The sequence below is a fragment of the Gymnogyps californianus genome, chromosome 1 (genome assembly GCF_018139145.2).
Source record: "Gymnogyps californianus isolate 813 chromosome 1, ASM1813914v2, whole genome shotgun sequence".
NCBI lineage: Eukaryota > Metazoa > Chordata > Aves > Accipitriformes > Cathartidae > Gymnogyps > Gymnogyps californianus.
In genome coordinates this window covers 137815297-137840688 of record NC_059471.1, presented here as the reverse complement: position 1 = coordinate 137840688, position 25392 = coordinate 137815297, and the positions used below count along the sequence as shown (strand labels likewise).

The following is a 25392-nucleotide window of genomic DNA, read 5'->3' as shown; positions in this document are numbered from 1 at the left end:
CAGAAGCAGGAGAACGCTATGCTAACTTACTTGCTATATATACTTAGTTTCACTGAGAGCTGCTACACTCAAAGAACCAAAAGATACGCAGGCAAGTGCCCCACAGTCATTAAAAGGAACCACTAGACCCTTATAATTTTGCCTTTCAATGTTCTTTACATCAGCAGCAGTTGTATGTCAAACAAAAATGGAATATCAGCCAGAATGGTGGCTCTTAACTTCTTCAATTGCATTAACAGAACACGACTACAGCATTCCTTACATGAAGTTGAGGGAAGTAAAAAAAAAAAAAAAAAAAAAAAAAAAAAAAAAAAAAAAAATCGAGAAAGCCAAGTTTGAAGAGAAACAATAACAAGAAAAAAATCGCAATTTTTAATTTGTCCCAATAATCTGAACTCTCTTCTTTCTGTATTACTCATGGTGGCACAGACTTTGGTACATAGAATCTAAAAGGATTTGATTTTTATTTATCTAATAAATATTAGATATTATTGGGTATTATAGATAATTAGATATAGCTATATATAGATATAATATCTAATCTATAGATATTATAGAAATTATTAGATATTTATCTAATTTGATTAGGTTTCCTTACTAAAGGAAAAAACCCTTAGCTGGCCAGCCCCCATTTTACAAACATGTTCTTGATCTTCTGTACTTTCCTCCCAAAGTTTTAAGTTAGCGACATTATTGATATTGTCCATATTTTTGTAAGGATCATGCACTTTTAAATTACTCAGCAGTAATTCCTTAGATGAGTTCTTTTCAACAAGCTGCCAGGAACATGTATGTGTGTGTGCATGTGTGCCCCTCTATGAAGAAGCTGTGGGAGTCAGTCCGAAGGAGGAGAGGGGTAACAAAGTAAACTTAGGGCATGTTTTCATATGAAACTGAGCCGACACTGCCGTTCTCTGGTGGCAAAAAGGAGAGCTCTCCCTCATCCCATTCCAGTCTTGGCCAACTGGTTAGTACTGGTTCCAGCACCATCAGACCATTTGCTGACATGCTGTAACTCCTTAAGGTATCAAAAGCTACTCGCTTTCTTGCTGGGCTAGATTTCTGCCATTACAGTAAGCTGACTTAACTTCCGAGGGCTACAGTAAGTGCCAGAAGCAGCACATGTTATGCAGGAGAAATGTGTGGCCAGGAGAGAAGAAGGGAAGGTGAGAGAGGGAACATTTCCCTTTTGGTATTGGTAAACTATTACACCAGCTCTTGTGAAACCATATTCTAGGGAGGACATTCTCCTTATCTTTCCCATGCAGTCAACAGAGAGACAGACAGCATCCCCTACAAATGACTCAGAGCAACAGCCATTATTCTCTCTGAGTCACCGTTTGGAGGAGATATTTCCCCGTAAATCATAAAGAAGCCTGGAGAGCAGACTTTGTTGCTAGGCAAACTCTGCATTTGTGAAATGTTTTGCAGTCAAACCAGGTGGTCTGCAGTACTTGCCAGATGATTTGCAGTGTTACTTTGCAATTATTCTGTACAATTTTATATGAAATTTAATAGGTGATTATGGTCCACTAGGAGTACTAAGAGAACAACAGCGGACAGTACTTCCAAGATGCCGAATATGTATTAATAACCTGACAGAAGACCATCCACCTTTTCCTGCTGGGCTAGGTTTCTGCTGGCTTAATAAGTTGAACAGGCTATCCAAGGATATCCAAGGACAACTACAGCTGGCAGGAGCAAGCTGAACGGCTAAGGTGGATGAGGGGAGCAAAACTGGAGGTGGTTTGTCAGCAATGGGCTGCTAGATCAGCTCACCCCATCCCATGGGAAGTTATGGGATATAAAGACTGGTCTAACTTTTAAATGAGAGCAAGGTCTAACACTCATTTAACAAGTGGCCAAACCAGCACAAAGTAACCGGGAACAGCTGCAAGTTCTCAAACTTCCACAGTGTTACACGACAAGAAAGTGGCAGGCCTGAGAACACAATCTAAGAGTCCCTCTCATGGGCCTCCCTCTTGCCTTAGACTTGCCTCCCTTTTCAACCAGCCTGTGGTTTCTCTACTGACTGCCAGCAAGCCTTCCAGCTGTGCTAACTCCAGCGGTGATGCTGACATCCGTTCGCTAGGAACTGGACTGAGACCAACAGCTCCTTTTGTATCCCCCCCACAGTCATTACTACTTCTTCACTATTGCCTTGGATGAGATTCAAACCAGTTGCCTACGGGTGAAAGGTTCCTTCTCCCGTCATGAATTCCATGCTCCCTCTTTCCCCTAGCTTCCAGCTGTCATCTCCTACTCCTTCTTCCTCCCAGTGGCTCTCTGAGCTTCTTGACCATTTTCAGCTGTCCCACAGTTCCAGCTCTTTGTGCCTATATCCAGCCTTCTGATCTCCAAAAGCTGCTAGTCCTTTATTCTTTGTCCTTCCTGCTTCTCTTTGTTCTTGAGCTAGCCTGCTCTTGTATTGCTTTTCCTCTAGTTTCAGCATCACTGGCACCAGTCTCAGTTTCTATGAGAATCCAATCTAGCCTTCTGCCTCTTGGTCCCAGCTTCTCCTCTGCACCAGACTCAGTGTAGCCATTTGTTCTGCACTTCTTAGTCCAAGTGCTACCCACCCCGGTTCCCTCTAAGCTTCTGGCTTTTAACTGAAAAATTCAGCTACCCAGCCAACAGCAGCTGGAAAGACCAAAATTAGAAGTCACTGGATGTTCCAGAGAAATGGAAAAGATAGGACAAGGCAGTTGGACTGCAGTGAGTAAAAACAACAGGGTGTATCTGAGGGGAAAAAGTGCTATGGATCCACCTTGCTTGCTGAGATATAAGGCCAGTTAGCCTCAATGCAAACCTGTGCAAACTCAGTTGTTTTTTTCCTGAAACCTGAGCCAGTGCAGCTGTACAGCACAGGGCTGCACTGTGATGTAGACATAGCCTTAGGCTGACACAAGGTGGCCTCTATCACTCACAGAACAAAATAACATGACGATAGCAAGCAGTTACCTCTTCTCCCTCAACTCAAGTGAAACCATACTTTTCTATTACCAGTCACCACTTCAGTGTGTGAGTGCATGTGGGTGCACATATAGTGATCCTCTTTTTTCAATAGGCTTGAGTCACGCCTTCCTACTTCCGGTTCTTCGCCTCTACAAAGATGACAGAAAAGCTGGATCATCTTCTCCACCCTTCGTCTATGGCCAAGGTGGCCTGCAAAGACTTGGCAGTGTAATATTCCCCACCACAATTACATTCTAGCACTTTGAGCACCTACATTGGATTCTGGTTTTGGTTTATGATCATTGCTACCTGGTGTCTAAACAGGGGTCAATAACCTTACCACCAGGAAAACCGTCTGACTTCACCCCTCACCATTCAGTTCACATGTATGTGAACACATTATTTTAGCCAAATGAACACAATATTCTAGACTATAATTGAGCCATTCCCGTTGTAATTAAACATATATATGTTTCAGAAACATAAATTCATCACATAAATAAGGTTCCACTTACAATTAAATGATTTAAATGCGTGGATTTGCCAAGTAACTTCATTACCACACATAACTCATCACCAATACATATTGTACATTTCATTCAAAAGATAAAATATGAGGGTTATACCCTAATATCTTAGCATTTGGATGTGATTTAAGCAAGTCCATAGCTGAATTTGATTTCTAAACTCAAGCCAGGCACACGCTTCTTTTTCTGGACTGAGGACCATATGGCAAACAGCTGGACTCTAACATATATTGATGTCCAATACTTTAAGGCTCTTACATAGCCACAAGAATTGGTTGGTTAGGATCAATGTATTGCTATTGGATGTCACAGCTGTTTCTCAAGACCTCTCCTCTTTCTAACTTGTCAGTGAGATCCTCTACTCTGTTATTGGGGATTTCAGGATTTCACAGTACTTTCAGTGAAGCTGAAAATTACCTAAGTGAGAAGGTTTTCAGGACTGGGAGGGGGAATTCTCAAGCAAACCCACTCACCCCTTCAAACGTTTTGTTTTGAAACCATAATTGTAGCCTAGAATAACTCCACTAAAATAACAGAAATTCCAGATTTAATTAGGCAAAAATAATTCCCTTTTCTAACACACATTATAAAGTTCCTTAAGAAGCATGAGTTTACTCCCTTAAAAGAAACTTGAAGTATCAGGCACACTACAAATGTTATAGGAGATGAGATTATCTTGGTAATTTCAGAATGCAAGAGGAAGGTCACCTCCTGGAGCACTTGCTGTTCCTTCACCTTGCCTGTTTCTGGAAAGTTAGATTCTTTCTAGCAGAACTGGCTCCAGATCAGAACAGACTCCAGTCCCTCTTGGACAGACACTTCCCACAAGTTTGCACATGAATTATGTGGTCTTTGTGGCATATGAAGGACAAAAGGACAATGAAGGGATGCGGCACATCCAGCTCCTCCAGGCTACATAAATATCAGCTACAAACTTGGAAAACTGGATTTGTTATGAAAATAGTCATCATCGTCAGATCAACTCTACATAAATTACCCCAAAACCACAGATATAACACGGGCAACTTTTTTTTAAATAAATTAGAGGTTGTTCCCATTATAAGATTAATTGTATTTTAGATTAGCACTTTATTGCTTTAACAATGCTTTACAACATTAAATATTATTAGTTAAGTATGTTCTTTCCAAAACAGAAACTTGTTATATAAATGAACACACCATATAGTTACTGGGATAATTATTAGGACAAATATACTTAAGACAAAATGCTGGCCAAAAACTATGTTTAAAAAGTTTCCTTTCAAGCAATCTCAAAGGAAAAGCTTTTAAAAAGAGGCCAACTTACATATTCTTTCACTTAAGTTAGGAATCCTTGTACTGTTAAAAAAACAGAAGTTTTCTGTTAGTAATACCAGTATTTTCTCCAATTTTCTAGTGGGGGGGGTGTGTATAGATTTTTTTTCTTTATTTTATTTTAATGCCCATTACAGAACATAAGTACATATTAAAGGTCAACCTTAGTCTGAGATAAAAGCAACACAGATGAGGAGACAAACGCATTTTAGCAAGATTAGTAAGTCCTAACCTCAAATAGGCTTAAATCATGACTATGCACATATTTAAATCTACACAAATTACATCTGTTTAAGCCTTAGGCATTATTATATACTATAAGCATAGTCCTTGAAAGAGGCCTTATCCTTTCACTTGGCAAAGTTTAATGAATCAAAAAATCCTTTTAAAAAATCCATATATGATTTTGAGGGGTGAAAGGAAGCAAGTATTAATAAGACCATCTATTTTATGCCAAATAGAAGCATTATGATTCATTCTTATAATTACCATACATTTCTCTGGGCAGTTCCTGACTGCAGTAACTGATAATGGTTTTTCCAAAATGCAGTCAGGCCATAGAAAAGTTCATCAGACAAACAGAATAATTTCAACACTCTGCATTTCTTTAGGACATATGCTAATTTTGTAATAAAAGCAAGGACTTTTGGCTCATTTTGCATTCACCATAGCCAGTAAAGCTTCCTCTTGCCTCAGTAAGAGCACAGTTGGACCCTTTCTACAGCTAAGATGACAGATTATCATTGTGTTAAGCAGCATTCAAAACAGTAATTGAGGTCTTGCTAAACTTGACAGATACCATAAGCAGCTCAAAGAAAACAGTAACAGCTGTATTAATATATTAACCACTGTTTTACAAGGATAAATGGAAGCCTTAATTTCCTCCTTGCATGTACTACATACACAGTATAATGAAAAACTTTTTGCTAAATTTGTACTATGTGTTCAGGACTGTAAATTAATTCAAATTAGTAATGTTAGGATTATATGTTTGTCCAAAAAAATTACTTGTTTTGGTACTTCAGCACAAGCAAAACGGACTTCTAAAAATGTGATGTATCTGATCATAGCTGAACCTTCCACATCTCATGCTAAAAACTGCAGTGTCTGAAGTTAGAAAAATGTAAAGCAGCTAAGGCAGCAATAAGAACTGCCATAAGAATACAGGACTTCCCCTCAGAAATATCAAATATACAGTGTACATCTTTGAAGACAAATATCATGTGAACAATAAAAAGCCCTCCTCTGGAAATGTTAATGGATATAGCAGCTGATCCTTTGAGAAACTGGCTTTTCCTTTGCTTTCAGTGGGATTACTCATGCAACAGGTTTTCAGCCCGGGACCTCAAGTACTATGATTTCTGGCTGATTAAGTGGACAGTTTCAGATTTTTCTTACAACAAAGATTATGTGAAAAAGTAGGTACTTACACAGTAAAATGATAGATAAAACACTTCCATCCACTGGGCCTCTCCAGGAAGTTGTAGACGTCTCCCTGCGTACTAGTTTTAGTTAAATAATGGCTATGGAAACACTTTGGTGTACAGGCCCTGCGGGCTTCACTTTCTGTCAAAGCTACAGCCTTTGTGCCTTCCTCAGGGTTGCGGGGAATCCCAGATCCATTATTCACCAGGGTATTGGGATCCAGTGCCACAGGAGAATACTGTATATTGCTTAAGTTCCCCCTGACTTCCAGCAACACCGCAGATTTCCTATTTCCATTCAGATTGCTAAGCTGGGAAGTGGAGCCTTGAACCTGTCCACAGCGGTTATACATGGGGTGCCCAACAGTTTCTCCACTATCACAGGACATTCTGTAACAACGCACAGGTATTACTAACTCTGATTGATATTTAAAATCATGAAGAAAGTATTGTATGTCCTCCCTGCCCAGGGTGTTCTCCAGCAGCTGATAAGAAGACTTTCTGCTGTTATCACGGAGCTTCTCTGTGACACAAGTGTGAGCTGTCAGCCTGTCACCTGCTGTCACTCCCAGCCTCTGAAACTAAATCAGAAAAACATATTAGACAATGACACTTGCTAGACACCAGAAGTAACAGGAGGCTGGGAAAGGAAAGAGGTTAAGACTTCTGGAGGAAGACAGAAGATTAAGATTTAAAGTTACATTTGTTAAGAAGGAAGCTTGAAAGTATTTAAATAGTGCAACACTAGTACAGCAGCAGAGTTGTCTTGAGAGCTGATCCTACGACATTATTTTAAGCTGAGCAGTTCCTGAAGTGTCCTGAGAAAACAGAATAGAAAATAAGGCTCTTATAGATCAATATATATTTCATGGGGCAGACCTAAATTGCTGCTAATACATAGATACTTAGCAGCAATATTAATCATTTTGTGAGATTGAGAGCAGCTGCCTTTCTGAAGTGTCATTTTTTGTACTGCCTCATTTCTTACAAACTACCATGAAAAGCTTCCTTATTTAAAATGCTTAGCTAAAATGAAAATATGAAAATATTATGAAAATATGAGAATATTAAAAGTATCATGAGAGGTGACTTAACTTCAAAGCACTGCTGATGTTAATGTCAAAATTATGTCTGTAATGTCATATTGTAATGTACTGTGTTACCCGCAATATAACGTCCACATGCCTAGGAGTTGCAGCTGACTGCTCCTCTGTCAGAAGACTCTCACCCACATTTTGAGCTACTTTAGCCTCAGCAGAATAGAGTAATTTAGAGAGAGAGAATTTCAGCCTTCACCCCCTCTTTTTAAATGAAGCTTATTTTTTATTATTGCTTGAAGATCCACATGTGTTTTGGATGAACTCCTATTGTAGTACATCTGAACAGAGCCCTCTAAGTTATTCCACAAAATATTTACATGGAGTAGTGGACTCGTTACAATGTGCTCATTTCTTAACACCGGTCATGGTAAGGAGGACTGATGCATTTCTACATTAGTCCTATAGCAGATAAAGAAATACTTCCTTTCCCCCATCAGTTCTCTGAACAATGAAAAGCTGGAGGGACCAAACATTAAAGTTAAAACACAAAGCCCTTCATCCAAGTCAATCTACAACAAGAACATAAGAAACACTTATGAGAAGTACACTCTCTCCATATCATTCATTTTAGGGTGCTGAGACTACCTAGACAAGTGCTTGTAGCAAAGGCTGGCTACCTACCAGTTGCAAACAAAGCTACCTGAAACACATTTGCTAGCCTGCTTAGTCAAAACAGCAGATCCCACAGAGTCAGACACAAAGCACAGAAAAACCTGAAACCAGCTGGCAAACAGTACCTGCTTTCTCTTGTCACATGTCCTTCTATTCCTTCTCTTTGCTGCTCCCTCAGCTCCACACAGCAGACTCCCTGAATAGGTGCAGGGAGAGGAGCTGCTGCCCAACTCTGCCCCCAGCTTATCAAGTCCCACCCTGAGCAAGGCAGGGTCCCTCCCTTTTATCTGCCTTATATGGCTGCCCTTGCAAAAGGCAGAAAAAGAACTGGGGAACAGTTTTGACGATTTCAGAGAGGAGTTACTTCTGCTTCTTCCTGTTGTCAAAACCAGCAATCGTAAGCAACAGCTTAATTTTGCTGAGGATCATTCTCCTTTCCCTTCCGGTCTTTTTCTTATCTGCATACACTTAATTGCAATGGGTTAAAAGTGACATTTCCTTACTGCATATCTTTTAAAAGACTGAATTAGGTGTTGTTTGTAGCTAGCTGGAGGCTCTGCAGCAGGCTTTCATATTGAGTAAGTCTAGTAAGGCAGCTTCAGTTGTTTGGTTTTTTCCATCAAAGTTTTGGCAAGCCAAGAGCAGCACTTCATTATGTTATGTTAAGTAATGGAAAATGAGAGTTCTCTATTGTTGTTGCCTTTCTGAACTACGGCTCTTTTTTTTTTTTTATTAATTTGGGAAGAAGAGAATCCCAAACATAACCATTCCAGCATCAAGCTCCTCATTTTATTGTTGAACTTTCTAATTGGGAAGGAGATAGTGAATGTGGCTCTTTCTCTCTCTTTCTCCCTTTTGTAACAGAAATCAGACTGTTGTCCGAAATGCCAGCATTCTGAACATGCGTTCCTTCCTGCTTTTCCACAGTGATGTGGCCGAGAATGAAACAGAGGTAACCATTTCATCTTTTGTTCTGGCAGTGGGGGAATGTTGCCATTGTACATGGTCTTCAACTTTTATCATAATTGTTCATGGGGCTAAGACCTCTCATTCCTTGGAAAGATTATCCCAGAAAGTTACTTGCTTAGTTTCCCAGTTTTATTTCCATACCACTGAAAAAAAAATGTTCTTAGTTCCTTTCTTTTTCTGATAAACATAGTCTGATCAGTCTTATGTTTCTACTTCTCTAAAAATCAACCCCTCCAGAACATTGCCCTTGGATGCTGTGTGTCTCAGTTTACACTGTGCACAGAATTGAATACTGTATTCCAGATAGTACTGTAGGTGAGCCATTGAGAAGGACTAATACCTGACTGGAGCCACAGAAATCCTTCTCCAGGTTTTTGCTCATGCTTTGTCCTTGAAATGCTTTCTGCATCAATTAATACTTTTATACTCTCTGCTGTATTAACTTTTCCAGACAGTAATTTCCTAAATGCAAAAATTGCTGTCTGTTCTCACCTCTGACCTCTCCTGAACATAATTGTTCAAACTCTAAATAACTAGCCAAAGTATATAGGGAAAAAAGTATTTTAAAAAACCCAACCAAACAAACAATAATTATCTTGGATATTTTAAGGTTTAAAATAAGTTTCCTTTGAGGGAAAAGTAGTATCCAGCTTTACTGCAAATGCAGAAACTCAACATAATAGCAGCAGGTCTGAAACCACTGCAGAAATAGAACCCAGAGCATCTGACTCCTATTTCTTGATCAAGGAAAAGATGATTTAGTGTTAAGATTTTATTAGACTGAACTATGGAAGACATGAACTCATTCCTTCACCCTCCCCCCCCCCCCCCCCCCCCCCAATGTAGTATATCACATCTTTGGGTCAAAGTCTCAAAAGGCAATTAGTCACCTAACTAATTTATGACCTATGTGAAATGGAAATGCATGATTTCAGGAATGTCTAACTGCTGAAGTTTTCATTGGTAAAATTATATATGCATATAACGCCCTGCAACTGCATATATACAAAAGTGTGGCTTTTATGGCTGGGCTCACTTCTCATCTCATGTTTAATCTTGATGTGCCTGATGCAGCCCACCTGCTCAGAGAGCATATCTACCCCACACTGACAGCACTGTATTTAGCACTAGGCACAGCAAGCATGGTAACTTACAGCCAAAAGGCCGGGATGGGGAGGCACAGGGAAATGTCTGGTTTTGAGACGCAGATTTGAACCCCTTCTTGACAAGGAGACACTTCCCAGGAAACTACCCTAAACACAGGACCAAATCTATTTTCCATTGATATCACCATCACTGTCTCCTCCGCAGGTTGTATTTTAGAAGAAAAGCGTCAATCAGTTATGCAAGAAACATAAAGGAATAATATGGAACCCAAATGCTAGAAAAGATTTTGAATGGTAAATCATAGATGAGACTTGTGACACATTCCTGCGCTCCTCTGTTCATTTCAGATTCTATTCTCAGGACCTAAACTTTCTGCATACAGTGCTCTTGAACATCCACTTTGGGTTTGTGAATTCCACTTCCAGAACTGGATACCTAGAAGTTAGACACTGCTGAGTGCCATGTACCATTCTGGTTTAGCTATAGAATCTTTTCTTAGCAATGATCACGTTAGGGCACAAATTCAGTATGTTGTGTGGCTTGAGCTGGTTGTGCCCAGGCTGCCTGTAAGGGGCAAAATGCCAACCCTTGCTTTCTGCTTGAGCTTCCCAGCCTGGTGACCCAATGGGGTATAGTGGCTCCAAGTTCACGTAACAGTACTCCCTGTACTTTTCGGTTTTGAACTGCAGATTGAAAATGCGGTAATACCTGTCTTGCAAATATGTTAGGTAGTTCAGTTGTCTGTAGAGCACTTTGCAATCCATGTAATGTGCACCATCAATACCATTATTCTTCTTCGCAAGGACATGCTGAAGATAAATTAAGATTATCATGACCTGTGTACTATGATATCGGAAGGATGGTACATAAAAAACCAGCAGACTGTGACACTGGGCTTCCATTCACTCCCAAAAGCTTCTCAAGTAAAATATATTGTAGCATTTTACTAGATGGGGGAAGATTTGAAATTCTAAATTGCCTTTTATGCAAGTTGGCACTGCTTCGTTATTTTACTATTAATATAGATAGTCTACAAGGCTGACTGCTTGACCCAGAGTAGTATCTAACAATTCTATAAACCTCTCATTTCCGTGACGGAATTGCTGTAAGAAATTAAGATGACTCCTTCAGTTATGCAGGTTTTTTCTCTCTGTTCAAACTGAAAATAAAATGTTTTCCTGGAAAAATGAAACAGAAAATGCAAGTTCTTCAAGAAATGCCTGAAATTAGTAACAGCTGTGAAGAAAATGTCAGTCTTTTAGTATTATCATACATGTATAGATCTTATACCAGATCTTAGTATAAGGTCTAAGCCAGATCTTATACTTTAAAATATGGTTGTTATGCTGACTCTAATTAAACAAATTCTACCCACCTGGTGGAAATACTAATTAATTAATTCACATTATCATTACGGGGGAACTAGTAGCAACTTCCAGATCAGTTTGTCTATCTGTTCCTACCACACACATCCTTTTCATTTTTTAAAATTTCATCAACATTGCAAGCATATGGACTGAAATTTTCTCTTGGAAGTCTCTAATGCTGGTTTTGACTGGTTGGTTACAAAGCTATTCAGCAACCTTTGACCCTAAAGACAGAGACAAATAGCCAGCTTTTTACAAATAAAAGCTACTGACAACAGACATATAGCAATCCCGAACTGAAACCAACTATATGGTATTCCTCCTTTTGCTTATTCTGTTTCTTTTTTTCCATTACGCCGACCATCCACTCTATCCAAGCAAACTGCGATTTTGTGCAATGAAAAGGGAAGAAGTGCTGGTTGCAGTGACAGGTACAATAACACTATTAAATGTTCCATACTAAAGCACTGGGCAAGATGGTGAAGATGCAACCCAAAGGGAAGGGTGAGAAGGATATCAATGTAAAATATCTGTTGACAAAAAGAGTGCCTTCATTTGAAGGATGCGGTTTTCGGTCTGGAAATAATAAGAGCACTGTATACACCCAATGGTATTGCCCACAATCACAGTTCCTGCGGCTGTCCTCGGCCTACAGGAATGACAAGAGGGGGAAAGCGCAACAGCTTGTATATTGAAAGCACACTTTGACTTATTCCCTTCCAGAGCACGTTCAATGGCGTGCACTGGATTCAGCACCCTGGAGAGGGCAAAGAGATCCCGCCCAGCGAGCCCCCACCTCCCCTCCACAGCTCCTGCACGCTCTGCAAATTACATATAACCACCAGCAGTCAACTAAGAGGCAACCTTAATCGTGTTAAACTCCCACAGAAATGTATAAAGCATTTGACATGCAGAAGAGCTCCCAGATCATGCCCCCCACAAGCAAGCAAGGTGCATGTATAAGGTTTTCTTCAGTTAGTCCTGGCAAAAGAAGGGAATTCCTGTTTTCAAAATGGTTCTTCGGATTAGGTTGCTTGGGAAACTGGGCCAGCATCTGGACTAACACTTGTGAGCTCCTGTTCTTATTTCTATTTACTCTCAAATCAGTGATTTACATCATTAAAGAGCTATGGGCTAGTGTGTCCTTATACAAGGTGAGTGCATCTGTGGGATGTTGAATGTCACTATGGGAAGCATCTCTGATGCAAAGAAATGTGCGAGTGAACGGGGCACCAAGACAGCATGGGACAGCACAGGTAGCAGCACTGTGACTAAAGGAGAACAGTGCTCCCAAATGTTGACCCTGTAAAATGCTTAAATGTTTTGTGTGATGCGTTATTTCTAAATATGCCACCATTTATGAATACTAAAAACTGAAATGGAAATTCTGAAAACATGTTCTTTAAATTGGTGCTATCTGATGCTCATTCAGGACTACGTGTGAAATCATCACTTTGTTAGAGAGGTCAGGCAGAAGACGGACATGAGACATTCAGATCAGGTGAGACCCCCCCATCTGTTCAAGCTGTATCAGACAGTTTGCTACCTGCCCCCCACAATCTGCCACAACAGGCAGCTGCCTGTTCCACTTAGATTTCAACCAAGTTTAGCAATGATAAACCCATTCAAAGGCCAGCTGGGGCACCTATGATAGCAGTGCACGATGCCTTACAAGGTTTCTGTCCAGGAAGAACAGATACAAACACTTAAGCTTTTCACTCACCGAGATGAAACCCAAGAACAAAATGTCACCTGTCTCCCTTTGGACTAGTATTATGAACAGCTTGTCTTTTAAGGGAACATTTCCAAAGCAGACTTAAAAACTTTAGAGCTTATTAGTTATAAACAGCACATAAATCCTTACATTACGAAGATATGAGTGAATGCCTCCTAAGGTTACATATTTTACCTCTTTATCTTGCCAAATTTATAATTGCTATATGGTTCAGGATGAGGAGAGACAAGCAACAGAAATAATTATTTTTATTCATTGTTAACTCTCTGTTTTTGTGCAATTTCTCTTGTATGTTGCCAGTTAAGTAAAACATCTATTTCTACGTCAATGCTGTCCTTATTTCACAAAAGACCTTAGTTATTAATTACCTTAAAGATCTTAGATATTAATTACGCTTAGACCAGCATATTACTTCTAGGCAAGATTTGATATTCCTTATACTTGAAAGAAGGAACGTGGTGGTGGGAATGAATGTATCCACCCATTTGTTCTCACATAAACCATCAGAATTTTCAGAATCTTTATTTCTGAGTTTTTATCTCATTTTTATGAGTTCTGCTGGGTCAACAGCTGTCCAATGCTCATCTCTTAATAAATGCACACATTTTCATTTTTTTCTACTTCCCTTTCAGCAAGGATGTCATGTTCAGCCTATCTTTCTTTATTTTTAGTGTGAAAAATCTCAGATAAGCAAATTACTTGAGTAGCTTAACTATCATTCCACAATCTTTCAGGATAAATTTCACTTTTCCATGAAGAATACATATTCTGTGCTTCAGTCTCTTAACTTGGTATCCTGTTGCTACTTTATGTTGTCTCCCACTACAAGGAGGGGGGAGATAAAAGCTGGAGAATCAGGGGAAAGAGCTGACAAAGGAATACGTTTTCCTCTGTAGGAAGGAACTGTGAAAAGTATTCAATTCCATGACTTTTGCACCATAGTTCAGCTACGTTTCAGTGCACTAATTTCTATTAGACAGATGCTGTGCCAATGCCATTGTGGGCTGTATGTGCTATGGAAGCGTATGTCGCTCTCATTTGCACAGAGCAGGGATCTGTTTGGTTAATAGTTGTATGGTAAAGACAATGTGGGGCCCAACAAAATGAGATCCGATATTCAAGAGTTTGAGAGATCCATAGCAGAAAGGAAATAACTCTGTGATGTCATGGCTTCAGGCATCATTGTTCTTGACCTCATTGGGCACAGCAATAATCATGCACTGTGATGAAACAAATGTGACAAAGTATGCAACCTTGCTAATTATCTTGTCATTTCAGTAGGCTCTTGGAAAGAAGGGAATTGTTAAATTGAAATATTGAGAATAAAGAGAAGTTTATGTCATGAGAGTGCATTTTCTAACTTGGCTTTATATGCTGATTGAAAGCCAGCATCATAGAGTCCTGATCCTGTCTGCCATTTTAGGTGCTATTGTAAATCAAGCAATAATTACAATGCATTCCATGAGAGTTATTTTTTACAATGCTGAAGCCAAATTCTGCTGATCTCATGTTATTCTACCTGGACAATAGAGAACAGTGTGCAGTTTAAGGTGTGCTTGGTCTTTAAGTTTAGTGCTCTTTACTAGGTCAGCAGAATTCTTAAACTAATTATAATCATAATATATCTTCATAGAAACACATAGTATTTTTAATACCTGGATAAATAAGAATAAAAACACTAAATAAATTGTATGAACTAAAATAAACTGCTACCACATAGGGCAAAGTATCTGTTGATATGCTTATGTTGCATAAAAGGAAGACAAAATTACTGCTTGAAATATCGTACCCGTTCTAATTAATGAAGAGGTATCAGATAGCAGTCACGGAGAGCCTTCAAATAATAACAGACAATATAAATTCTTATACAGTGAACCTCAACTGTTACTTGATTCCTATCTTCAATTATATTAAGTGTCCTAGCATTGTTTTATTGGGTTTGTTTAAATCATTAGTGATGCACTGGAGGAGAAGGATACTGTTATTGGTACTGATGTTGTAACAGAATACTATTAAAAGTGGATGCTTATTACAAGTATATTTGAAAAGATTGATCAAAATATAACTATTGCTTCAGGAGAGACTTTTTACATAGGAGCTGTGTGTTATAACTGAAGAGTTTGGAAAGATGACAATGATCTTTTAAGGATAAGTGCAGTTGTACATTTTTACATTTACATGTACGAGTTTAAAAAGTCAGTTAAGACATTCTGTTAATTTTAGTTAAAGATTTCCACAAAGCTTTTTTCTGTAGGCTGTAGGCTCTTTTATACAACGTTTAATTGATTATCAAGCTGATATTAAAGAGAAGTAAACTAAATTTGAAATTCTTAATGTAACAGGTCCACGTTACCTTCTCTTTCTGTACTAATCTGGAGTCTGCAGTAATTCTTCTGAAATGATACACCTCATTCCCAAAATGGAGAATATCCTCAGCAAGAAATCTCCTATTTCTTATTTCCATCTCCTGTAATTTTTTAAGACAACTGTCTTGTTACTTTCTCTGGTAGTTCTAAATTCTTTACTGCTTCTAGAGTATGTAACACGCAGTGCACATGTACAACATGACCATAAAGTCAGGCTTCAGTATTCATAATCTATTCTGCATAGATTTGAAGAGCATGATTGCAAAGAGGCTGGCCAAGTGCCTTCCCACTGTGTTCCAAGCAATCAAATTAACCCAGGCTGACTTAGCTTTAGTACAGGCAGAAGGGTATACAGCTATGTGGTAATTACCGTGCCACTGCTCTGTGTACTCAGAATGTTAACCAGGGGTGGGATTCAATCATAGAAGCAAATTCCCTCTTTCACCAGTAAATTTCTGCTTTCTGAATGATCAATGTGAAATTGAATCTGACTGGGAAAATTAAAGAGGAACCATAATCTTTTAGCTACAATTGACAAAGATGACAGAGCCCTTGTAAATGCTGTTTTTTCACTAAGAAGATGGGAAATCACAAAAATGGAAAGAGGAAGGAAAATTGTAGTAACATGATCTATGATTTAACTACATACAGTGAACATGCACTTATCTAACATCTCCAATATCTTTCTGCTTATCTGAGTTTCTAAATAACATCTGTTCTTCTTCCCCATATACCATTTTTATGCAAAATCATAGTTTCAAATAAAAATGAAGTGGCTGCAGTTGTACTGTAACTGGAAATGCTTTTCAAAATGTGTGTGCATTTCAAAATAAAGGAAGAACACTTGTATGCTAAAGAAGTATACAAAGAACATATCCTGAGGTAATTTTGTAAGGCCAGTCTACAGGTCTGTTGATTTCAAGTTAATGTACTTGTAAGTGGATCGCTATAGCAGTAGTGTTAGGACTATCTGTTTAATCTTAACTACTTTCTCTGTGATAGAATTAAGCTATTGCTCATGAAAAACCATTCAGATGAAGTGTTTAATTATAAAAATACAGATTACACTATTTTTTTTTTAACATTTCTGGAAAAGCTTGCTAGGATGAAAAAAGATTAAATAAAAAAATGACTGCAGGCATGTATTAATTGAACAGTAACATCTGCCAAAAATAGTTATAAATAGCAGCTATAATAAATAGAAACAAAGTATTTTATCTGCATAGCAATTTTTAATAACTAGTGATGGTGTATGAAAAACTGAAAAATACTGTATCTGTATGGCATTCATGGTTTGTCTCATGGTCACCTATAGGAAAACTGGACCTTTATTATCTGCATCTATTTCTCCTTTTTTTCTTTCACTCTTCAATTTAAAAAATAACATTACTTTCTCAAGTATTATGGGGCTAATAATGATGAGAAAAATTGACTTATGTCCTCACAGAGAAATAAGCAAATAGAGCAGAGGAAATACTGAAGAACTAAAATATCTTGTCATGCAAACACCAAATAATTCAAATCCTGGAAAGAATAAGAAATATGTTATTTTAAACAGTTTTCTTTGCACCTGCTAATAAGGGTCCTGGCAGGGCTTTTTTTCTGCTTTTCTTTTATAAGAGATCAGCTCTGACTGTGTGGACTGGATTTTTTTTTAGGTATACATTTGTTGGAGAAGCCAGACAAGATGGAATGGAGAAAGAGTCCTGATGGAAGATTTTGAGCAAACCTCGTTGCCTGCAGAGATCCTGCTCATTCTAGTGCATTTCCCAGCCTATTCATATAATTCTCTATTACTGTAGCATCAGCAGTTTTCACAGTATCACTAATACAAATAAGTGATAACACATGGTGATGAATCAGCTGAATATGATGAGTTCACCAAAGACACTCTAGATCTGAGGCACTTAAGTCCAGTTTTGTGCACCTTTTGGAAATCTGGGACTGTGTATAGCTTGGCTGAGTCAAAGAAATCTAAACAAAGAAATCTGTGATGAGACACAATTTGATCTGTTTAAAAGTAGCTGTAGAAAAGAGGCTGCCTCGACAGTAAGTATTCTGAAGGAGGTTGGGATTCTTGAGAGCTGTTTATTCTAGCAACTAGAACATCTCATAAACATTTCTTTAAAAAAAACCCTTCTGAAGTAGACAACTGGATGTTCACTTTCTTGAGTAAAATCTAACGCAAGCAGCGGTGTGTTGAATGTGGACCATTCTACTAAAATCTGATGTTTAAAGAATAATTGTGACTAACTGGATTCTTTTTAGGACAAGCAGGAAAAATTTGAAGAGATTTTAAAATAAATTAATAACTTTTGATACTGCAATGCAACATGTGCAAGTGACCCATGCTGAAGTCATGAAACAGCAACTCCTAGCTAACACGTATCACCTGCGGCTGGATCTTGTTCTGTTACCAGCACTACATGCTTTCAACAACAAAAGATCTCTTCTTATGTTACCCTAATGTGGAAAATAAGATAAAATTCAGAGTGTCTTCTAAGTAAGAATGTTCTAGTGAGAACATACAGCAGGACTTCAGAAGGTCAGTAAGGCTGCCTAAGTCATCGCTTAGCATTTGTAAAATTCACTAACTATATTAAGGGTTAATGTAAACCAAAGATTTATCAAACTTTACATATTAACAACATTCTCCATTTTGTCTTCATGTGCATAAACTGACTTGCAAGGTTTCTGTCATGAGGATATAAATAAGAGCGTAGGTGTGCATAAACACAGAGTGTTTCTCTCGACCTTGACAATGACATCATTGTGAAGGCAATAGGGTGTGCCTGACAAATATTCTGAAAATAAAGATGCAATAACATATTTTTTTTAAATTGGAAAAGCAGTTATTATTTATAAGGGATATTTCTGAACGTATTATATGACATTCAGTGCAATTTTATATATCCCATGTGTATAGCATGAAGAATATATACTCTCTGTCTCCAGAGGTGTGTCTGGACATCTTACTACCAGTAACATTCAATTTTGTATTTCAGGATAGATTCAACCTCTTCGGGCACCCAAGCCCAAATCCTCACTTGGATGCCTAGCTATCTTTGATCTCTGGACAGTTTAACTTCAGAATTAACTTCTTAAGAATTTAAAGATTTATAGAATTCAATTAATTAATCTTAGCTTGGAGCAATTATCAGACACTGCTATTAAGAATTCCATCACATCTTGTTTCGTCCTTTTTCCACCTGCTGTTAACAATGGGATGGACATTCCGTAATTCAAAATTTGTAAAATTAATAAAAATCCTCTGGAAATCTGTAATTGAAAGGTTTATATTGTAATTAGCACTAGTAATTAAGCACTATCCATCATTCGTAAGAATGTATTCTGACCAACAATTGTGTTAAAGTGGATGAAGTAATTGTGAGAAGCTATCTTAATAATGAAAGGGTAAAATATGTTATGGGTATGCAGTAATTTGAAACAGATTAAAGCCAGGAACTCTTGGACGTGGCCCGGGATACAAGTATATTGCTACAAAAAAACCCTAACACCTGCACCAAACAGGTTCTGAGCAGCAGAAAAAAAAGCTTAAAGAAAAGTAGCACTATCTAGTCCAGATTTACACACATAACAGCATGATCATTTTGTTTCCGTATGACAGGGGTGAACCCATTTGCGTTCTGCTGAAAAAATCCACGGAGCTTCGCTTACAGGGGTCGCTGAAAGAGCCTGTCCCTGTTTTGGGGATACAAAGAGCAGGCAGGGACTGAAGTTCTATTTTCACTTGTGAGAGGAAGCAACTGACTTCCGGCAAAAGCCACCCGCAGAATTCCCTATCCCACCCCTCCGGCCACGGCCACGGCCCTGGCCAGGCCCGGAGGCCGGCTGCGCTCCCAAAGCCCGCGCAGGAGTTACAGACGCTAAAATGGCGGAATCACGGCGCCACGCCGCTCTCCGTTCCTCCCTGTCGCCCTCCGCCCCCCTCTCAGGGGGTAAGGGTAAGATCACTGCCGGAGTTTCGTCCCGCCCCGGGCGCCTCACTTGGCTCCGCACCTCCCCTCGCCGGCCGCAGTGCTCCCCCGCTCCCCTCCTCCATGAGGGCGGGGAACTGCTACGATTCGCCTTTCCAACTGGCTTGGCCGGAGCCGGCTTCCGTCCTGCCGGGAGGTTGGTTGGCGGGGGAGGCTACGCGCGGCAGGTCCCGAAGATGGCGCCCGTCGGTGGGGCGGTGCGGGCCGGTGCGGGTTACTGGGCCGTGCTTTCCCGGTGCTGCGGGAGGGTCGTGGTCGCGCCTCTCTTCGGCGGCGCGGCTTATTCCTCCGTGCCTGCGGTGAACAGCAGGGAAGGCCAGCAGAGAGAAGGTGAGAGCGGCCCGGCCTACGCTGCGGTGGTGGCAGGGGTGCAGCCGTCCAGGGGCTCGGGCCTCGGGCTGCGCCTGGCTCCCGGCTGGCGGGGCCATGAGAGCGGGCGGGGAGCTCAGGCCCGTGGCCCTCCTTCCTTCCCGGCTGCAGGCGGCTCTGAAAAAGACGTTTTGGTTGCAAGTATTTGCTGGAGAGCTTTTGTTTTTTTTTTAAAAAAAATATTTATGGTAAAGGTTACAGATTTTGGCAACACAAATACTGTGAATAGTCTGAAGAAGGATGTGAGCAAATTGGTGTTTGCTAGACAGATTTTCAGCTCAGGATTACAGTGGTACAGTGGACCTGTGGTGCATTGCCTGGTTTTAGGTATTCCAAATAAGAATTTCATCGTTTGTTAAGGGACGTGTACTTGTGTTAAACATTTGATGTCATGTCGTGCCTGGCCTCAAGCTGAGCTGTTCAGGGTGTTCTGAGTGCAAATGGAAACTGTTGGTCAGGGTTGTACCAACATTTTTCCAAAGGCTGGGTGGGCATTTGTCATCTTCAGATTCAGGAGCAGGCTATGTTGATGAAAGGGCCTTTAAGTGATATATGACGTTGGGGCCTGTGGCACTGCAGGAGCAAAAGGTGTCCTGACCCTAAATTGTAGATGTTTGTAACAAATAATAAGATTGGTGTGAATGAAGTGTGTCTGTGAAAGTACCACAAAAATGGCAGATCAAGGGATAAAAGAATGCTGTGTATTAGCTGTTTCAGAGCCCCATATGTATTCTTCAGTTTAAATTTTTATGTAGCAAGAAGAGAAAAAACAGTATTGGATCCATAAAATATTTAGATAAGGAAAACAAAAGAACTGTGAATTTCACAAATTTTTCCAAGATTTACTTGGGATAGGGTTGTGAGACAAATTAATGAGGCAAAAAGAACCCAAACATCCACTCCTAAATCCCATGCAATGTTTTTTGGTAAATATATACTGTATTGTGATGTGGCAAAAATTAAAAAACAAACAAAAAACTCCCAAGCTTGAACAGGACGCTTGAAAATAAATGTCATCAGATTCACCTTCATTTGTCTGACTGTTATAAAGGCCACATTGTTTTCGTGTTGTTTTTTGGAGGGGGGCGGAGTTGAAGGTGATGAAATTAGAGTTTGAGGAGGGGGAGGAAATGAAGACAAGAAAGTGAAGATTCCATTTAGATTGAAAATCTAGTGGTATTTGGTGTCTTCATGCATCCCTACGAGTCCCTCACCACAGCTGCAGCTGAAGCCAGTTGGCTTACAAGTTGAGCCAAATGGTGGCTCAGGCCTGCTAAAGGGAGTAAACTATTTCACTTTCTGTTGCATCTTCTCTGGGACTGCTCAATAAGCCAGATCAACATGGTAAAATGGCAGAAAACCAACCCATTGGTTTGTTCCCCATCCCCAGCTCAAGAAGAAAAACAGTTCGATGTGCTGTTTATACAGAGGTTAGATGAGCTTGAGAGTGGCACAGAAGAGGGTGTGAAGTTGTGCTGTCAGAAGGAAGGGATGGAGCCATGGGATTCTCCTTTTGGTAATAGTGAACTCTTAGGTTTAGCTGCCTTGTACCGCTGGTGGAGAGTGATTTGTGAGTTAACAGCCGTGTGGGAAAGAGAAAAGGAAGCACAGTTATGAAGGGAAAAGTGTACTTTCACTCATCTCATTTTTCTTTCCTCCTGCATCAAGCTGGAATAAATGATGCTAGCAAAATACATTTAGGCATGTTGTTTCTAGGATAGACCCAGATGAAATGGCTTCCAAGATTTTTTTTTAATCTTAAGTTTCAAAAACTAAATGAGCAATGTGCAGTATGAGTATCTGATCTTCTTCCACGTAAAAACTGGGAAGTATTAGTGTATTATCTTTGTAAAAGGAAAAAAAAAAACATACATGATTATGCTGCAATTTTTTTTCCACAAAACCATGTAATAGTTTGTACTGAAAATGTTTCTTTTTCTTGCAGCTTCAACAAGGAGAAGAGGCAGGACACCACAGTTTGTAAGATCAGTAAGTACTGAAACTATTTGCAGTTAACTCAGAGGTGTTTGAAAAGGTTTTCTGAGCTATATGTCTTAACAGTTTGTACAGGAACGCCTTCTGCAGTCAAAACCTGGTGAAACAATCCACTGTGACTATTCCAGGACCAGCACCTAGCTTCTTTAATCTCCTGGCTGTTTTCAGTCTATGTTGTCATAAAGGCAAAAACATTAACAATGTACTGCAGATTTTAAAAGTAACTTAAAGTTGCATTTAAAATAAAAACAGAAGTTTTAATGTTGTTTTCAGTATGAGTTTACAGGATTTGTAGTGGTTGCTTTCTGGCGTAATTAAAAAGTCTGATATTGTGCGTAAGTGAAATTGTTCTTGCACAGTAGAATTAAAACTGATATCTGAACTTTCAGTCACTGAGAACTTGCTTATTTATTCCACACATAAATTTCAAAAGTAGTATATTTTGTGTTATGATTTTTAAAGGCAAATAGTAAAAGTGGACCTGGCATGTATTAAATTTCTGTTTAACTTCCAAGAGCAGATTTGATGATACACCAAAGCAGTCAAACCAGCTGACTGCATATATCCATTTGTCTTTTACCCTTCTAAATTAAAAATTAAGGTTTTGGGGAAAGTGACTTGATTCCCCCCCCGCCCCCCGCCGCAAAAGCATTTGACTGAAACCTTGTTCAGTTATTGGAGTATATAAGCTATTTCTGCAATATAGTAATACGTTGTTCCTATACTGGAATTTCTATAGCAAGTAATTTCAGAGTTATTAATATCTATTTCTTTTAATATGAACTTGTTCAGACTTTCAGAATTCCAGAATTTTGAAACTCATTTTCTTGCCCCCCACCAAATGCTTAGGCACTTTAGGAAATAGAGTTTGCAGTTAAATACTGGTTTGATTCCCCTTCCTCCCCATGCTGATTTATCACAATGCAAGAAGATGGTAGGTTCTTCTTTCTAAGCATTTCTGAAATAAAATGCAATTAAAGATTGGGAAAGGCCTTCTACCCAGGCTTTGAGAGGCTATCTTTTAAAAATTCCTTTACAAATAAGCACTAACTTTTGATGTAAAGGTGTCTTGAAATTTCTAGCTGTGGGAGTTTATTCCTGAAATAACTTGTTGTGTGTGTTGCTCCTGCTTTGTCTCGCAAAACAGCATCTCCTATCAAACTTTTATCATTTTCAATTTATTAGCATGTACCTCCAAGAACTGAGAGGATGGCTGTTGATCAGGACTGGAGCAGTGTTTATCCAACAGCAGCTGCATTCAAACCTGCCTCTGTGCCTCTCCCAATTCGAATGGGTTACCCAGTGAAGAGAGGAGTACCTCCACCAAAAGAAGGCAACTTAGAACTTATAAAGGTAAGACACGTGCCATTGGTGTGTGGTAACTTTTAAAATTATTATTCTCTAAGACTACTGCTTTGATTGGAATATTTGTATTGGATACCATTTTCTGTTATTAAATAGGATAATGCTCTATTTAATTTCTAAATTAAATGGTAACAAATACAAATGTAAGTAACAAATGAAGCAAATCAGGAGACTTTTTTAGGTTTATCATGCCTGTGACTTTTGTAATGGGGCTAACTTAAGTCTTTTGCTAAATCAGACTTGAGAAGAGTCTTCTTATCTGAATATTTTATTAAGCTATACTACCTGTATATTGTACTACCTTAACAAATGTTAAAAGTGTAATCAGATTTCAGTAATGCCCCTTTATGTATGAACAGACAAAAAGCTATTATTTTGGTAACTCTTAATATGTCTGTTTCAGATTCCCAATTTTTTGCATCTTACTCCTCCTGCAATTAAGAAACACTGTGCAGCTCTTAAAGGTGAGAGGTTTTTTTGTTTTGTCGGGTTTTTTCTTTTTTCTGTTTTTAAAAACCATCTCTCTTGGAGTTTTAAGACAATGCAAAATGTAACTGTGTGTGATGAAGTAGAAGGTGAGACATGGTCCACCTCTGAAGCTGGTTATTTGTCAGGCTTTGGCTAGTATTGTATGCTTTCTTGTTGCTGCATTGAGTCATACAGGTGGTAGGCAGATACGTCTTAGGAGGTTTTCAGCACACCAATAAGACTTTAATTTTACGTTTCCTTTAGGCCCTGCTTGTACTGGAGAATTTGTAGTTTAGTGTCTAAAGGAAGGTGAGTGATGAATGTGACTCAGTTCTTGGAAGATTATCTGTGATTAAACCAGGGTTGATTCAGTCACCATTCCAGCATGCATTTTTAAAAAAAAAAAAAAAAAAATGCTATTAATAAATGAAACCCTCTGTGAGAGTAAGGTCTGCTGGGGAGATACAGGATCTAATGAAGACCAAGAGCATCTCTGCCAGCCAGCAAGCCAATAAGGAGAACCTAATGAGGAGATGAGCCCAAAGAGAAGTGGAGGCACAAGGGGACAGGGAGGAGATAGAATCATAGAATCATTTAGGTTGGAAAAGACCTTTGAGATCATTGAGTCCAACCATTAACCTAACACTACCAAGTCCACCACTAAACCATGTCCCTAAGTGCCACGTCTACGTGTCTTTTAAATACGTCCAGGGATGGTGACTCAACCACTTCCTTGGGCAGCCTGTTCCAATGCTTGACACCCCTTTTGATGAAGAAATTTTTCCTAATATCCAATCTAAACCTCCCCTGGTGCAACTTGAGGCCATTTCCTCTTGTCTTATCACTTGTTACTTGGGAACAGAGACGGACACCCACCTCTCTACAACCTCCTTTCAGGTAGTTGTAGAGAGTGATAAGGTCTCCCCTCAGCCTGTATGAGAAGAGATAAGAGACCTGTATACAAATGCATGCAGCATAGGAAACAGAAGGAATTAGAAGTCTGAGGAGTCACAGAAATGCAGAGTGAAAGCTTGTATGGTTGAGGTACAGGCAGGGATCACGTGGAGGAGGAGCTGATGTGTACCCAAAAGAACAGCTGAGATGCAGAGCTTTGCGATGAGATGCGTAGCAAGCTGGTTAAGAATTTGAAAGTCAGGATCAGAGGAGAAGCTGAAAAGGATGTCTTGGTGGGCATCTGTCACAGACTGCCTGGTTGAGAAGAGGAAGTGGATGGACAGCTGAAAAAAGCCCCACAACTGCAAGCTTTGGTTTTCATGGGGAACTGCAGCCATCTCAACATCTGCTGGAAGGGTAACAGGATGGGATGGAAGTGATCTAGGAGATTTCAGGAGTGTGTTGCAGATAATTTTTTGATGCAGATGCTGGACAAACTGTCTATGGGAAGGTGCTGTGTTGCACGTGCTGCTCCCAAGTATGGAAGAACTGGTTGGCAATGTCAAGGTTGCTGGCAGCCTTGGTTGTGAAAAGATGATTGTGGAGTTTAAGATCTTGAGAGAAGTGAGGAAGGCAAGTAGTGTATTGAAGGCAATCTCTCAATGCAGATGATCGATGAGTTGACTAGGAGACATGCTCTGTTGGATTTGTTATTCAGAAACAAGGAAGAATTTGTCAAGTATGTCAAGGTTAGGGGCATCCTTGATAACAGTGGTCATGAAACTGTGGTGTTTAAAATTCTGAGAGAAGTGAGCAAGACAGTGAAA

The 25392-nt window shown here is 39.4% G+C and overlaps 2 protein-coding genes across 2 annotated transcripts in view; one reads left to right on the top strand and one right to left on the bottom strand.

Annotated features, from left to right (window-relative positions):
• LOC127026228 (potassium voltage-gated channel subfamily KQT member 1-like) overlaps positions 1–8069 on the bottom strand; it is a 517151-nt gene extending 509082 nt beyond the window's left edge. Inside the window, exons 1-2 of the mRNA XM_050911412.1 lie at positions 8058–8069; positions 6227–6801 (exon numbers count right to left, since the gene is read on the bottom strand). Of these exons, the coding sequence (XP_050767369.1) occupies positions 6227–6609 (383 nt within the window). The 5' untranslated portion in view covers positions 6610–6801; positions 8058–8069. The remainder of the gene's footprint in view (positions 1–6226; positions 6802–8057) is intronic.
• An 11509-nt stretch (positions 8070–19578) lies between these two features.
• The window catches only part of MRPS35 (mitochondrial ribosomal protein S35), a 28089-nt gene continuing 22275 nt past the window's right edge, over positions 19579–25392 (top strand). Inside the window, exons 1-4 of the mRNA XM_050910197.1 lie at positions 19579–19804; positions 21789–21832; positions 23024–23191; positions 23607–23667. Of these exons, the coding sequence (XP_050766154.1) occupies positions 19651–19804; positions 21789–21832; positions 23024–23191; positions 23607–23667 (427 nt within the window). The 5' untranslated portion in view covers positions 19579–19650. The remainder of the gene's footprint in view (positions 19805–21788; positions 21833–23023; positions 23192–23606; positions 23668–25392) is intronic.